The following is a 17,101-nucleotide window of genomic DNA, read 5'->3' on the forward strand; positions in this document are numbered from 1 at the left end:
CTAGGTCTAGACAATACTGTGCGAAAGTTCATGCTATGATGCAAGCTGTCCTACCACGTGAACATTATGACCTAGTAGATCCAGGTGTCTGACTTAGGTGTAAGCCCAAGATGCCATGTATTGCCTCTGGCAAGACCCAATAGGAGAATCGCAGCTAAGACGCTTGGAGTTTTGGTTATGCTGTCCTCTGCCAACAGCTATTCTAACATTCAGAAAAGCAGCTTCTGGCTTGCTACTGGACCTTGATAAAGACTGAATGCCCAATTATGAGATACCAAGTGATTACAGGACCCAAATGTCCTTCGTGAACTGGGTGTTAGCTAACCCACAGAATCATAAAATTGGATCTTCATAGCTGCGTTCCATTGCAAATTGAAGTAGTATATTTGATACTGGGCCCAAGTAGGTCCAGAATGCACAAGTGAACTGCATGAGCAGGTCATTCAGACTCCCATGTTATCTGTTCCTACTGCTTTACTACCTCTCCCTCAACCTATATAACTTCAAGGAGAGGAGGAAAAAGCACAGACTTGGTTTACAGAAGGACTTTATGCCAAGGATTTTACATGCGTTTAATTACCACAAAAATTTGAGATAGCTCTTAATATTTACTTTAGGGCCGGACCTGTGGCGCAGCGGTTAAGTGCGCACGTTCCACTTCGGCGACCCGGGATTCCCCGGTTCGGATCCCGGGTGCGGACACGGCACCGCTTGGCACGCCATGCTGTGGTAGGCGTCCCACATATTAAAGTGGAGGAAGATGGGCATGGATGTTAGTTCAGGTCCTGTCTTCCTCAGCGAAGAGGAAGATTAGCAGCAGTTAGCTCAGGGTTAATCTTTCTCAAAAAAAAAAATTTTACTTTAGGGGCCGGCCCCGTGGCCGAGTGGTTAAGTTCGCGCACTCCGCTGTGGTGGCCCAGGGTTTTGCCGTTTTGGATCCTGGGCACGGACATGGGAACTGCTTGTCAGGCCACACTGAGGCGGCGTCCCACATGCCACAACTAGGACCTGCAGCTAAGATATACAACTGTGTACGGGGGGGTTGGGGAGATAAAGCAGAAAAAAAAATTACTTTAGAGGGAGAGAAGGTTTGGGACTTAGCTTAAGAAGAACCATTTACCTTTAAGCCCTTATTGTTCCATGTTCTGTTTTGGGTGCTAAAAATACTCCTAGTTTAAATGTCACAACAACATTGCTGGATAAATAGGTGGCATTAGGTCGTTTTGCAGAAGAGAATACTGAGATTCAAAGAGGTAGCTTACCAACTACCTAATTCCAGAGCCCATGCTCTTTGTAATAGTGTACTGTCTCTCAATATGTAAGCTCCTGTTATGTGAGATAAGTGCTTTATGTATGTCACAAACATTTGAGCCTTACATTTCCAAGGTAGTTATTAGGTCTCTTTTCCTGGGAAGAAAACTTGTGACTGAGAGGTTGGACTTGGTCATGATCAAACAGCTTAGTAAACATTAAGCCGTAACTTAAACCCAGATTTGTTTGTTTCGAAATCTAGGCCCATTCCCAGGATACCATACTGCTTTACAGAGTTAAAGAGCAAGTGTAGTTCACATCTAGATGCCATGTGTTAGAGGCAGGCTTCTCTGTCCCTATCCCTTCCCCCCCCCCCCCCCACTTTGAGAAACTTTACTATAAACTCTCAGTCCACACCTTGTTACCTGACAGATAGGCCCTCACATCAGTAAACGAGAGCAGGAATGTATGGAAATGGGAATCACAAGTAAGAATGGAGCCCTGGTTTCACAAACTTTTAGTCCTCTTTGCCATCCTACAAGTGGAGAGTTTAACGTTGCAGAAAAATATAGCCAATGCTAATCTTCGCCTTTAACTGAATTTACTAGGGCTTTTCAGTGTTCGTCTGATTTAACATTCCGTATCAGGCATTCTAGTTAACTTTTAGACCATGGTACACATTGCTTCATTTTGTTTTTATTGATGTTTAGTTTGTTTGCTTCATTTCTATTGTCTGTACCCTTCCAAGTGGTTTGGCTACATCTGCAAGTTTATCTGCATTAAAAGAAAAAGCACAGATGGATTGTTTCATGTAAGATTTCTGTTTTAATCCCAAGTGATCATCTGGCAAATTTCCATTTTTCTTAAGTAGTATATTCTATCAAAAGTTAAATTGATGAGTGTATTGGCTTAAGGACTCCTTTTCCCATTCTTCCTCTTTTGTCTCCCCTCATATTCCAAAACACCCTTTGTGAATACTTGTTTGTTTTTCTCAGCCTGCGGACTGCAGAGCCTTAATAGACAAACTCAAAGTTTGTAATGATGAGCAACTCCTCTTGGAACTGCAGCAGATCAAAACATGGAACATTGGAAAGGTATGTGAACCCAGCTACAGCTCTAGACCAGTAGCTTTTAGCCTGTGGCTGGTTGCCAAGGAAATTTTGAAAGAAAATAAATGTGAAAGGAAAATTTTGCTACCTGAGGATGAGAAACATTTACACGGGTGATGATAAAGAATCTCAACCATAAAATTCCTTTGGTTTGACAGTACGAGGTTGAGACAGTCTCAGGATTTTTACTTTTAATTTAAAAGCATCTTCTTTAGATAACTCTAAAAATGAACACTTCTGATAAAATAGGTTCTCTCAGGGAAAGTCCTTGTGTTTGTAGACCTCAGAATGTTAGCCAGATTTCTTCCTCTGGAGACCTAGCTAGGGATTTTGTGGTGGCTACTGGTGTTAGTACATATGAACCTTGATGGATGTAACAGTGGACTCAGGTCCATGTGGCTCAGAGTAAGAGTACAATCTTTCTCATGTAGGTTTTTGTACGGGTGGGGGATTGAAGAGAAGCAAATGTGAAAAGTGAACTTGTCCAGGTATCATGCTCAGCAATTCATTGTAGCAAAGCACCCACATAGTACTTTTGCCTCATTCGTATATCTTTCTCTGTCTCTTCCACTCTCCAGTGTGAGTTATATCACTGGGTGGATCTGTTGGACCGCTTCGATGGAATTCTGGCAGACGCTGGACAAACAGTGGAGAATATGTCATGGATGCTCGTGTGTGATAGGCCGGAAAGAGAACAACTGAAAATGCTTCTCTTGGCAGTGTTGAACTTCACAGCCTTGCTCATCGAGTACAGCTTTTCCCGGCATCTGTACAGTTCCATAGAGGTAGGAGAGGTTCAAACCTATGTGATGTGTTCTTAGCTAGAATTGTTCATGTCCAGAAATAAGGAAATTGCTGTTTCTCTCTGATGATTGCTTTCTTTACTTTTCATTATGGAGCTCTGGGGTTTTCAGTGTTAAAGACAATGGTAGGATGTTTCTTGGTTATAGATACCCTTCTCAGGGTTGATGGGAAGGTTCTTTACTATCACCCTCCCCCTGCCTGTCATGATTCAAGAAGTTAATGAGAATGTAATACATGTATTGAGGTGTTCTTGGGAATTTGCAGGAATTGGTCTTTGTCCCAGCTTATTAGAGCAGCCTCAGATTGCTTTTTGTTTGTTTGTTTTTTTACTGCTCTTCAGTCTCTTCTCCCCCTCCCCAAAATATATATTAATAGCATGTTACATATTCTTAGAGAGTAAAGTGGGAACAGGAATCAGTGAGCTTTTGGATTGGTCAAGAATCACTATAAGCAATAAACTGTTTTCTTTTAGCCCAACTTTAGCCTTTTTATCACAGTTGGTTAAGTGCCCTCTTGTTATGGGTTAATTTTCCTAAGTCTTTAGTAAAGAAACAAAATCAGAATCAGAACAAACAAGTAGAAAGAAAGTGACTTGGGAAAGAAGTGGAATAACTGAAGTAAAGACGTAGCACTCAGAGTTTTAAGTGGGGGGTGCATAAGTAGTCTGCTGAAGATGAAATTGATTAGCTGCAAAAGGAATTCCATGGCCTCTGGGATAATCAGCAACTGGAAATACCTGGGTTTATTTCCAGCTACGTTACATACTGATTTTATGCTTTACTAATCAAATGCTTCAATATATTAATGAATTTTGATTGTATTAAAAAAACAAAATAGTCATTCTTGGGTTACTGTTACAGACACTGTACCATAAGAGTCATAAATGCCACCAACTGTTGTTCATATCTTTCGCTTCTATATGAAGAACCTTGTTTTAATTCCAGTTTTATTTTGTTATGAAGGATACAGAAGGAGTGTGAACTTATCTTTCTTTCACAATACTTTTAGTCTAGTTGGAGACTTAATGTTCTTGAGTTCCACTATGTATTGTAATACAGATTTGTCTCTTTTGTAGTCTGTTTCTTCCTTCACAGGGGACCCCTGGGCAATTTTGAACTGCTCTTCACATTTCTTTTACTTTTATTGTACTGTTGGCTTGCTGCCAGATTGTAAGCTTCTTAGGGACAAGGTTGCATGTTGTAGGTGTTCAAATATTTATAAATTTTTTTATTGTTAAACTTCTTGATAGCTTTGTAAATATTGACAAATCTATCACTACATTGGCATTTTAAGTTTTCAAGGCCTAGTGTGCCTGATACCATGAACTTGCCCTTTTTTGTCTCCTATAGCATTTGACAACTTTATTGGCTTCCTCTGATATGCAAGTGGTGCTGGCAGTCCTTAACCTTCTGTATGTATTTAGCAAAAGATCGAACTACATCACGCGCCTTGGATCTGACAAGAGAACCCCACTGCTAACTCGTCTGCAACATTTGGCAGAGGTGAGTCACCGGTGAAGAGCTAGAAGGGCACAAAAATTGGACTGTATAGTTTGTTTTCACTATTGTGTCTTGCAGTGTCAAAATGGATAGGAATCCCTAAGTTAACTTTACTGGCCTAATTGAGTAGAACTATTGGGGCCCACATAGCTAAGTTACAAAAAAAAAAAAAGTAAGAAATATTCCCAATTATTATGAGGTAGTTTTGAAGGATTTCATGAATCTCTGCTCACAAAGCAGAATCTCTTTGTTCAGAAATGGCAACTCTCTTTTGGAAAGAAAGTTCAGAATCAGATTCTACTTGAGAGGGAAGCATGGTACGGTAGAAGACGTGGATTTGAGTCCTGACTCTGCTTATTAGCTCTGATACCAGTTTTATCATCCGGGAATTTAGTATATCTACCTTAAGAGTAGTTTCATAATAAAATAAAATCTAGGGTACTTAGTGCTGTGTTCAGTAATTGGTTTGTGATGGTAGTAATTGTAATTGAAGGCAAAAACTCCCATATAAAATTTCAACTCAACCAAACTATAGTCCAGTGTTCCTAGAGGCAAATTGATAATACATACTCAGGTTTGAGAGAGGTAGTCATTGCTAGAAAGCTTTCTTGAAGAAAAATGGTAAGGCTTACTTTTTAAAAGTTGGTTAATGGTTACCTCACAAATAATACAAGCTTCAGGCCATTTTTAGGTGCATGATTACATAAAAAGTTTTTCTGTGATTATAAATGTAACATGTATTATGAAAATTCTAGGACATATAGGAAACTATAGAGAGAATATTAATCACCTAAGATTCATCCAGATGGGGCCTCCTTTAAAATTTGAGCTTATTTTCTTCTTGCGTTTGCGAGTATGTATGTACAGGCATTCAACCTGTTTTCTTAACATATTGTAAACATTTTCTCATGTTACTAAAATAATGCAAGACAGTTCAACATTGGAACCCCAAGTAACGGAAGGAAAAAGAAGCCATGTCTCAATAGATGCTTCAAAAGCATTTGATAAAATTCAGCACATTAATAAAAACTAATATAAACTCTTAGGAAGCTAGGAAAAGAAACTTTATAAATTACCTACCAGAAGTCATAATGGGGAAACTGAAGCATTGCCATTGAATTCAAAAGTCACACAAAATGCCACCTATTACTTTTGCCACTTAAATTTGTAGTAGAGGTCCTAACCAATACAACAAGAGAGAAGAAAGAAATGAAGGATCCATAGTAAAAGAGAAAACTTACTATTTGTAGGTGATAGGATTGAGTCTCTTGGCTTTCTTGGGAGACAATATGAAATTGTTATAAGTAAGAAAAGTACAGTGAAGTAGCCAGGTAAATGATCAATATACAGAAACAGCTCCTCCATACATTAGTAATAACCAATTGGAAAAAAGACCCCATTCACAGTATCAACAAGTATAGTGTCTTTAAGCCATATTGGGTAAAACTATAAATTTAGGAGAAGATCATGTAGGTTATATTGTGATCTACTGGTGGAGAAGGAATTCTTGAAAACCCCAAAGCAGAAACCATATGGTAAAAATTTGAATTTTAAAATACAAAATTAAGACTTCCTTTTCAATGAAAAACGTTATAGCTCATTACTACTCCTAAGGCGCTTATACTGGAATGTAAAGCAGTACACTGCTGCCTTAAAAGAAAATGCCAGTTGAGGGGCCGGCCCCATGGCCGAGTGGTTAAGTTCACGTGCTCCGCTTTGGCAGCCCGGGATTTCGCCAGTTCGGATCCTGGGCACGGACATGGCACCACCACTCATCAGGCAATGCTGAGGCGGTGTCCTGTATAGCACAACCAGTAGGACCACAACTACAGTATACAACTATGTGCTGAGGGGCTTTGGGGAGAAAAAGAAGGAAAAAAAAGATTGGCAACAGGTGTTAGCTCAGGTGCCAGTCTTTAAAAAAAAAAAAGAAAGCAAGCCAGTTGAACTGAACAGTGTGCTTACTGATGTGGTTGAATAACATTCTGGTGCAAACTCATTTTGTCATGGACCAATAACACATTCACAAAATATCCACAAATGGGCCGGCCCCGTGGCCAAGTGATTAAGTTTGTGCTCTCTGCTTCGGAGGCCCAGGGTTTTGCCAGTTCGAATCCTGGGCGTGGACATGGCACTGCTCATCAAGCCATGCTGAGGCAGCATCCCACATGCGACAACTAGAAGGACCCACAACTAAAAATACACAACTATGTACCGGGGGCTTTGGGAAGAAAAAGGAAAAAATAAAATCTTTAAAAAAAAAAAAAAAATCCACAAACAGTTGGTGGAATAGCAGTTGATCTGTAGACGTGAAGCAGCTCTGCCAAAGACAAGTTAACAAACCAGTGATAGATTGAGAGGTGTTTAGCAATATTTTAAAACTGACGAACTCTTAGTGTAGAATATCCAAGAAACTCCTCTAAATCAACAAGGATAAAGAGCAAAGGATATGGATAGATAATTCCCAGACTCGGGGAATTCAGCATATGAATAGATGCTTAAAATCATTAGTAATTAGAGAAATAGCAAATAAAATGAGAGAACAGCTTTATAAAGCTGTATCAGATTAGCAGAAATTAGAAAACTGTGTGATGGTAAGTGCTAGCAGGCCTGTGAAGCTATAGGAACGCCTAAGCATTGCTGATAGGAGTGTAGACTGGTACTCCTGGGTATATAGTTATTCCTCAGTATCCACAGGGGATTGGTTCCAGGACTCCTTGTGGATACCAAAATCCTTGGATGCTCGAGGGCCAACTGTATATCCCAAAGATGATGTCACATTATTCCATAAGGTGACATCTGTGAGAATATTGCATCATTGTGATAAAGAAGTTAGAGGCAACCCAGATGTCCATTATTAGTAGATTGGATGAATAAAATGTGGTGCATGCATACTATGGAATATATAGCAGTTAGAAGCAGTGGACCAGATAATACACAACATTAATAGCTTTTAAAAACAGTGTTGAGTGGGGGAGGAGTTAAAAAATATTTATTGCTCAGTACTATTTCTGAAACTTAAAAATGTGCACACAAAGCAACATATAGTTTTGAGAAAACAAAAAGGATAGATAATCAGAAGTCAAAACTATTGCCTTTGGCAAGGAGAAAGGAATGTGAAATGGGCAACAAAGGGACAGATGGTTTATATAAATATGTAAAAGAAAATAAACCTAACCAACAATATTTAAGATCTGTTCTAACAGAAGTAAATCTTTACTTATATATTTAAAAGATGGTCTAAATTTGTTAACAGAGACAGATAGGAGTTTTTGCTTGAGAAGGCTCTGTATAGTAGAAGCCTTCTTTGAAATTAGGGCCAATAGTCGGTAGGTTAGTTATTTTTAAAAATCTTGTTAAAGCAGAAACTTTTTTTACAAGTGATTAATACATACCATTTTCTAAAACTAAAACATAAATGTCAGTTCCTTAGCCGTCTTTATAATGTAGGGCCAAATACTTTACTTTGAGTAAGAAACAGAGTGTTATCTTACTTACATACACTAGAAATGTAATTTGATTTCTTTGAAGTGGAGCAACAGTGTGAAGATTTTAGTTGGTAACGGAACCTGAACGCAGAATTATAAATTTTTATAATTTAACTCTGAATCTCTTTTTCTCTAATTTGAAACATTTTATTTTAGCATCTTTTTAGTCTTTGCAAAATATTCAACTTAGTTTTTATAAAATAATTCCCTTTTCTGCTTAAATCATTGTTTGATATAGTATTTAAAATAACATGATTATTATACATACAGCTGACATAAATGAGTTTGGGGACAAACACACCTGACTTGGTACACATACAGATAACTGGTGGAAGCAAAACAGTGCCTACAGCATCAGTCAATATGTTTTACAGAAGGCTTGGAGAATGCACTTAATCTGTCAAATTGATTAAGTGGAGATCTCTTAATAGCATCAACTGGAAAACGAAAATGCACGAAAATATCTAAGAAAACACTGATAAAGAATCAGAGTCATTTGCTGTACCAGATAACAAATATCATAAAAGCCATAGTAATTTCAAGCTTTTAAATTGGCACAGGAATAGACAAATATGTCTGCCGAACGAAATAGTAAGGCTCATGTTGCTTATGATCCAAACAGTAGGACACTTGGCTCTTTGAGGGAAAAATGTGTATAGATCATTTCTTCACGGTAGTCACACAAATCCTAGAAACATTTAGAGTTAAGTACAGGCAACCTAGAAGCCATTTAAAAAATTGACAAATTTCGTTATGTGAAAATATGAAAACTTCTCTATGATAATATAGTTATAAATAAAAGATGACATCTTAAACAGGGAAAAAATATTTGCAGTGTATACAACAAAGGAGTGACACTCAATATGTTAAAGAACTCCTACAAATAAATAAAAATCTGAGAATCCCAGTAGAAAAATGTACAAAAGCATATGAACAGAGAGTTCACAGAGGAATATGAAATATTTCTTTAAAATTGGCCAATAAACATGGAAAGATTACACTAGAATAATCAGGGGAAATGTACATTAAAGTGAGATCATTTTTAACCATTAGATTGGCAATAATATCTAGTATTGGCTAAGTTGTGGGGAAACAGTTGCTTACAGACTCTTGGTTTATGAATGCCCTTTTGTAGGGTCATTTGGCAGCACCTGTTATTTAAAAATGTGTACATATTATTTCACCCAGTAGTTCTGTTTTAAGTAAATCATGTTATATTCAAATGTGCACAAAAATGTATGCATACATATTCTCATTGCACCATTGTTTGGAAAAAGTCCAAAAGTAAAACTTTCTTAGTAAAGTCCAGAAAGTTATGTATCTAATAGTAACTTAGAGAAAGGAAATTGAATTTGGGGAGATGATGGTGGGTGAGTTTCATTTTTTTATTCTCTACTTTGAATATTTTATGGCTACAATGTATTATATATTACTTTTATGATTAAATGTGAGAATTGGTAATGACTCTTTACACATTTTTTTTAGTGACTATAATATTGTATGTTTGTAGGAACTATAGTTTAGTTGTTACCTGGTTCAATACCTGTTATATGTAGTCCTCTTAATACTCTGAGGGTAGGAACTCTTATCCCCATTTTACAGATGAAGAGTATGAGGTTAAGCAAGGTGATGTGATTTGCTCATAATTCCCACAATTAGGAAATGATGGAACTGGGGTCGAAACCTCACTTATTTGCTTAGACGTGCCATCCCCTTTCCGATGGTTATACCATATTGGGTGGTTTTGAGATTTCCGAACAAGCTTTACATTTAGGAATGGAAGAGGAGCACTCTAGAGTTAATTTGGTACTTTGTATAGAGCCACAACAGCACCTATCAGAATTAATATCTTGTCAAATCATGGCATCCTACTTTTAGGCTGATTATCACATACTGATATTTTATAGTTTTATTAAATTAAATGTTATGACCATTTAGAAAGAAGTTAAGATGCAGACTGTACTTTTACATGGCACATATATGCAAAGTGTGGATTCTTTTTGCTGCTGTTGTTTTTGCGTGGTTCAGTATTACTGCGTTCTTTTCTTCCCTTGGATCATTCTCGGACCAGGAAGGATTGCTTAAATGATTGCTGTTATGTTCCTTTGTGTTTTGGGTTCCTTTTAACTTTGACAGGTATGTTTCTTTTTGTTCTAAGTTGGGCTAACATCGAGACTGTAGATTAAAGGTTGATTTCTAGTCCTGGACAATTTGGGATCTTGACAGCTGCAGTACATTGATGCCTTTGCTAATATGAATGTGCTTGATGCTTTGCTATAACAAATAAGAGAATTTTACAGGTTTTTGAAGTTTAGGCATATGCTACGTGTTTACTAATAGTAGATACCATTACTAGTACCCCTTATTAAATTTTAAAACTTCGCTTTTCTCTGAAATGTAACATTTCTCTAAAAATGTGACTTGTTGATACTTTCCCGTACATCTTCCTTTTGATATGTAACTTCAGTTCTTATAACAATGGTCTTCATAGACATTTTGGTTCATGTCTCTTCATTTTTTAGGCAGCTTCCTGAATCTGAATTCCTTTTGTCATCCCTGCCCTGTGCAACAAACACATACGTTCACTTGTATGTGTTTAAGAATTTGGGTTTAGAAATGGGACCTAGTTCTGTCAACAGATCAAATTAATTGCAGTTTATATATCTATGACTTGGGGATCATGATATCTACCTCATCGTTTCTAGGATTAAACTAAAGTCATAAATAAAATTCCTAGATTTAATGTTGATCATGTTTAAAGTACAAGTTCTCAATGAATGTTAGACCTTGTACTTTACACATCCTTGTGTCATTTAATCGGAAAAGATGGTATAAGCATCATTTTCTCAATTTTATACATAGGCTCAATTTTGAGGGTAAAATCAAGTAACTTGTTGCACGGCTATCATTGAAGATGAACGTAATAGATAGGTCTCTTAAATCTTTCCCTTTTCACTGGTTTCTCCTATCTATATGTATATTTAAAAAGAGCAGAGAAAGCGAGAACTTTTTTTCTTGGTCAGTCTAGCTAAAGGTTTGTCTATTTTTGTAGATCTTTTCAAAGAACCAAATTTGGTTTAGTTGATTCTCTCTGTTTTTCTATTTTCTGTTCCATTTCTCTCCTCTCTAGTTTTTTTACTATTTCCTTCTTTCTATTTGCTTTGGGTTTAGTTTGCTATTCTTTTTCTAGTTCCCTAAGGTAGAAGGTTAGGTTACTGATTTGAGAGCTTTCTTTTTAAATATAGGCAGTTACAGCTGTAAATTTTCCTCTAAGCACTGCTTCCAATGTATCCCATAAATTTTGGTTGTCATATTTTCATTTTCCTTCATCTCAAAAGAATTTTCTAGTTTCCCTTGTGATTTCTTTCACCCGTTGGTTGTTAGGAGTGTGTTATTTAATTTCCGCATATTTGTGAATTTTCCAGATTTCCTTCTGTTAACAGATTTCCAGTTTCTTTCCATTGTTGTTGAAGATACTTCGTATGATTTTATTCTTTTTAAATTTCTTGAAGTTTGTTTCGTGGCCTAACATATGATCTATTCAGGAGAATGTTTTATATATGCTTAAGAAGAATGTGTATTCTGCTGTTGTTGTGTGGATTGTTTTGTATATACTTGTTAGGTCTGGTTAATGTTCAAGTCTTCTTGTCTTTTGTCTGCCCTGTGGATTACAACTAACATCTTAATTAATGAAAAGTTAGTTCAAATTAATATCAACTTAGTTTTAACAGTAGACCATAACTTTGCTCATATTTGTTGCCACAAGTTACATCTTTGTACATTGTGTGCCCGTCAGCATAGATGTATAATTACTGTTTTATGTACTTGTCTTTTAAAACACAGAACAAAAGAGGAGTTCCAAACCCAAAATAAATTAATACTGACTTTTATATTTATCTATGTAGTTACCTTACTGGTGTTCTTTATTTCTTCATATGGAGTCAAGTTACTGTCTCATGCCCTTCCATTTCAGCCTGAAGGACTCCCTTTAGCTTTTCTTGTAAGCCCGGTCTACTAGCAGCAAGCTCCCTCAGCTTTTATCTGGGAATGTCTTAATTTCTCCTACATTTCTGAAGGATAATTGTGCCAGATGTAGAATTGTTGATTGGCAGTTCTTTTCTTTTAACACTTTGAATATGTCTTCCCACTGCAGTCTCGCCTCCGTGGTTTCTGATGAGAAATCTGCTGTTGATCTCCTTGAAGATCTCTTGTATATGACAAGTCACTTTTCTCTTGCTGCTTTCAAGATTCTCTCTTTGTCTTGGCCTTTGACAATTTGATTATACTGTGTCTTTCTGTGGATCTCTGTTGTTTTGGCCTATTGGAGTTCATTGAGCTTTTTGGATTTGTAGATTCATATCCTTTGTCAAATTTGAGATGGTTTTGGCCATTATTTCTTTTTTTAAAAAAAAGATTGGCATCTGAGCTAGCAACTGTTGCCAGTCTTCTTTTTTTTTTCCCCTGCTTTTTCTCCCCAAATCCCCCCAGTACATAGTTGTCTATTCTAGTTGTGAGTGCTACTGGCTGTGCTATGTGGAATGCCACCGCTGCATGGCCCGATAAGTGGTGCCATGTCTGCGCCCAGGATCCAAACCAGTGAAACCCTGGGCCGCCGAAGCAAAACGCGCAAACCTAACCACTGGGCCACACGGCCAGCCCCTTGGCCATTATTTCTTTAAATAATCTCTCTGCTCCTTTTTCTCCTCTCCTTCTGGGACTTCCATTGTGCATATGTTGGTACACTTGATGGAGTCCCACAGATCTTTTAGACTCTGTTTACTTTTCATTTTTTTTCTTCTGCTCTTTAGACTGGGTAATCCCAGTTGAGCTATCTTCAGGTTCATTGATGCTTTTTTTTTTCTCTTCACCTTCCAATATTTATTTTCAAATATGCTTGTCTCAGAAGTTTTGCAAAAGTAATACATATTCAGTGTTGAAAATTAAGAAAATACAGAAAATTGTAAAGAAAATAATAATAATCCTCAACCACCATCATGTAGAAAAAATAACTGTTAATGTTATGTTTGATATTATGTTTTTTCTGCCACATGACCTATAGTTGGTATTTTCTCACAGCATCAAATATTCTTTGAAAATGATGTTTTTAAAGACTAGACAGTAGTCTTGGCTTCCAAACCACCCTCCTGGTCCACCTGGAACTCTATGACTGGCCTTCTGTGTCTCTTTGGTGCCTTCTCTGCTCAGCCTCTGAGGGTTAGAGTGGCTCAGGGCTCCACTCCAGGCTCCTTCTCTCATCCACCTACATTCTGCCTAGGTAATCTCATGCAGTTTCGTGGTTTTAAGGACCACTGACTCCCAAAATTGTACCTGTTTTCCTTGAACCTCAAACTCATAAATTTACTGCCTTCTCAAAATGTCTACTGGATATGTAATTAACACCTCAATTGTAATGTATACAAAATCAAACTTCTAACCTCACCTCCCGTTTCTCGCCCCCTTCCCCCCCAGTTCAGTCTATTCCAGGTACCTGGCTCCCTTGCTTAACTGGACAGTGCCAGACATTCTTGCTGCAGGGCCTCTGCACAGCTACATCCCCAGTTATCTCTATGGCTTGCTCCCTCATCTCAGTGAGGTCTTCCCTACCATCCTCTTTTAAAATTAGAACACCCTCCATACTCTCTATCACCCCTTTATACTTTATTTTTCTCTGTAGCAAATAGTACCCTCTGATGGTCTATGTATTTAATTAGGTTCATTGATTCATTCTTCTCCCTGCTTAAATCTGCTATTTGGACCACTCTAGTGAATTTTTCATTTCTGTTATTGTGCTTTTCAGCTCCAGAATTTCTGTTTGCTCCTTTTTTTTTATGATCTCTAACTCTTTAGTGATACTCTTTATTTGATGAGACATCATTCTCATGGTTTCCTTTAGTTCTTTGTATATGATTTCCTTTAGCTCTTTGAGCATATTTAAAATAGTTGATTTAAAATCTGCCTAATACGCTCAATGTTGACTTTCTCAGGAGCACTTTCTATTAATCTATTTTTTCTGGCTTTATTGAGATAGAATTAACATATAATATTTTGTAAGTTTAAGGTGTACAACATGATGATTTGGTACACTTATATATTGCAAAATGATTACTACAGTAGGATTAATTAATACCTCCATCACCTCACATAATTACCATTTCCTTTTTGTGGTGAAAACAGTTAAGATTTATTCTCAGCAACTTTGAAGTATATAATACAGTATTGTTAACTATAGTTACCATGCTGTAGTTAGATCTCCAGGTTTGATTTCATCATATAACTGGAAGTTTGTACCCTTTGACCAGCATCTCCCCATTTCCTCCAACCCTCCGCCCCTAGCAACTACCATTCTACCCTCTGTTTCTATGAGTTCAGCTTTTTTAGATTCCACATATCAGTGATACCATACAGTAATTATCTTTCTCTGTCTGTCTGACTTCACATACTAGAATGCCCTCAAGGTCCATCCATGTCACAGAAAGCAGGATTTTCTTCTTTCTCATGGCTGACTAATATTCCATTGTTTATATATATACCACATCTTCTTTATCCACTCATCCATAGATGGACAGTTAGGTTGTTTCCATAGCTTGAGTAGTATGAATAATGTTGCAATGAATATGGGAGTGCAGCTATATCTCTTTGATATCCTGATTTCATTTCCTTTAGATATCTACTCAGAACTAGGATTGCTGGATCTCATGGTAGTTCCATTTTTTAATTTTTTCTGGAACCTCCATACTGTTTTCCATAGTGGCTGTACCAGTTTACATCCCCACCAACAATGCACAAGGGTCCCCTTTTTCTCTTTCTGACGATAGCTATTCTACCATGTGTGAGGTAATAGCTCATTGTGGTTATGATTTGCATTTCCCTGATGATTAGTAATATTGAGCACCGTTTCATGCACCTATTGTCCGTTTGTATGTCTTCTTTGGAAAAATGTCTATTCAGTTCCTCTGCCCATTTTTAAATCAGATTGTTTGTTCTTTTTGTTCCTGAGTTGTATGAGTTCTTTATATATTTTGGATGGTAATTCCCTATCAGATGTATGGTTTGCAAATATTTTCTTCTATTCCATAGTAGGTTGCCTTTTCATTTTATTTCTCTTGCTATGCAGAAGCTTTTTAGTTTTATATAGTCCCATTTATTTTTGCCTTTGTTGCTTGGGCTTTTGATGTCATATCCAAAAAATCATTACCAAGACCAGTGTGAAGATTTTTATCGTATGTTTTCTTTTAGGAATTTTATGGTTTCAGGTCTTATGTTGAAATCTTTAATCCATTTCAAGTTCATTTTTTTGAGTGGTGTAAGATAAGGGTTTAATTTCATTTTTTTGCATGTGATTATCCAGTTTTCCCAGCACCATTTTTCGAAAAGCCTGTGGTTTCCCCACTGATTATTCTTGGCTCCCTTTCAAATGTTAGTTCACCATACAAATGAGGGTTTATTTCTGGGCTTCTTAATTCTGTTCCATTGATCTCTGTGTATGTTTTTGTGCCAATATCATACTGATTTGATTGCTATAGCTTTGTAATAGTGTTTGAAATCAGGAAATGTGATACCTCTAGCTTTGTTCTTCTGAAGGATTGCTTTACCTATTCAGAGTCTTTTGTGTTTCCATACAAATTTGAGGATTGTTTTTTCTATTCCTATGAAAAATGTCACTGAAATTTTGATACTGATTACATTGAACCTGTAGATGGCTGTGGGTAGTATGAACATTTTAACAATGTTTCTGATCCTTGAGCACAGGATATCTTTTCATTTGTGTCTTTAATTTCCTTCATCAGCATTTTATCATTTTCAGAGTACAAATCTTTCACTTCCTTGGTTAAATTTATTTCTAAGTATTTTATTGGTTTTGTTTGTTTGTTTCATCGGTGAGGAAGATTGGCCCTGAGCTAACATCTGTTGCCAGTCCGCCTCTTTTTGCTTGAGGAAGATTGTTGCTGAGCTAACACCTGTGCCAGTCTTCCTCTATTTTGTATGTGGGACACCGCCATAGCATGGCTTGATGAGCAGTGTGTAGGTCTGTGCCTGGGATCTGAACCTGCAAACCCCAGACCACCAAAGCGGGGCATGCGAACTTAACCACTTAACCATGACCGGGCTGGCCCCACTGTTTTATTCTTTTTGATGGTATTGGAAATGAAATTGTTTTCTTTTTCAGATAGTTTGTTGTTAGTGTATAGAAGTGTGACTGATTTCTGTATGTTGATTTTGTATCCTATGATTTTACTGAATTTATTAGTTCTAACTAATAGAATCTTTTGGGTTTTCAACACAGAAGATTGTGTCACCTGCAAACAGAGACACTTCTTCGTTTCCAAATTGGATGCTTTTTATTTCTTTTTCTTGCCTAATTACTCTATCTAGGAACTACAGTACTATATTGAATAGGAGTGGTAAGAGTGGCCCACCCTTGTCTTGTTCTTGATCTTAGAGGTAAAGCTTTCAACATTTTACCAATGAGTAGGGTGTTAACTGTGGTCTTGTCATATATGGCCTTTATTATGTTGAGGTATTTTCCTTGTGTACCCAATTTGAGTTTTTATTATGAAAGGATGTTGAATTTTGTCAGATGCTTTTTCTGCATCTGTTGAGATGATCATATGGATTTTTACCTTTCATTCTGTTAATGTGATGTATCACATTTATTCATTTGCGTACTTTTAACCATCTTTGTATCCCAGGGATAAATCCCACTTGATAATGGTGTATGATCCTTTTCATGTGATGTTCAATTCAGTTTGCTGGTATTTTGATGACGGTTTTTGCATCTCTGTTCATTGTGGATGTTGGTCTGTGGTTTTCTTTTCTTGTAGTGTCCTTATTTGGGTTTATCAGGGTAATTCTGGCCTCAAAATGAGTTTGGAAGTGTCCCCTTCTCTTCAATTTTTTGGAAAGAATTTGAGAAGGGTTGATGTTAGTTTTTCTTTAAATATTTGGTGGA

The 17,101-nt window shown here is 37.0% G+C and overlaps 1 protein-coding gene across 32 annotated transcripts in view; it reads left to right on the top strand.

Annotated features, from left to right (window-relative positions):
* The window catches only part of HUWE1 (HECT, UBA and WWE domain containing E3 ubiquitin protein ligase 1), a 146,488-nt gene that overhangs the window by 34,478 nt on the left and 94,909 nt on the right, over window positions 1–17,101 (top strand). For all 32 annotated transcript variants that reach the window (XM_023634502.2, XM_070257026.1, XM_070257014.1 and 29 more), the window contains 3 exons: window positions 2,247–2,345; window positions 2,939–3,145; window positions 4,514–4,666. In XM_023634502.2, the coding sequence (XP_023490270.1) occupies window positions 2,247–2,345; window positions 2,939–3,145; window positions 4,514–4,666 (459 nt within the window). The remainder of the gene's footprint in view (window positions 1–2,246; window positions 2,346–2,938; window positions 3,146–4,513; window positions 4,667–17,101) is intronic.

This window comes from Equus caballus, chromosome X (assembly GCF_041296265.1).
Source record: "Equus caballus isolate H_3958 breed thoroughbred chromosome X, TB-T2T, whole genome shotgun sequence".
NCBI lineage: Eukaryota > Metazoa > Chordata > Mammalia > Perissodactyla > Equidae > Equus > Equus caballus.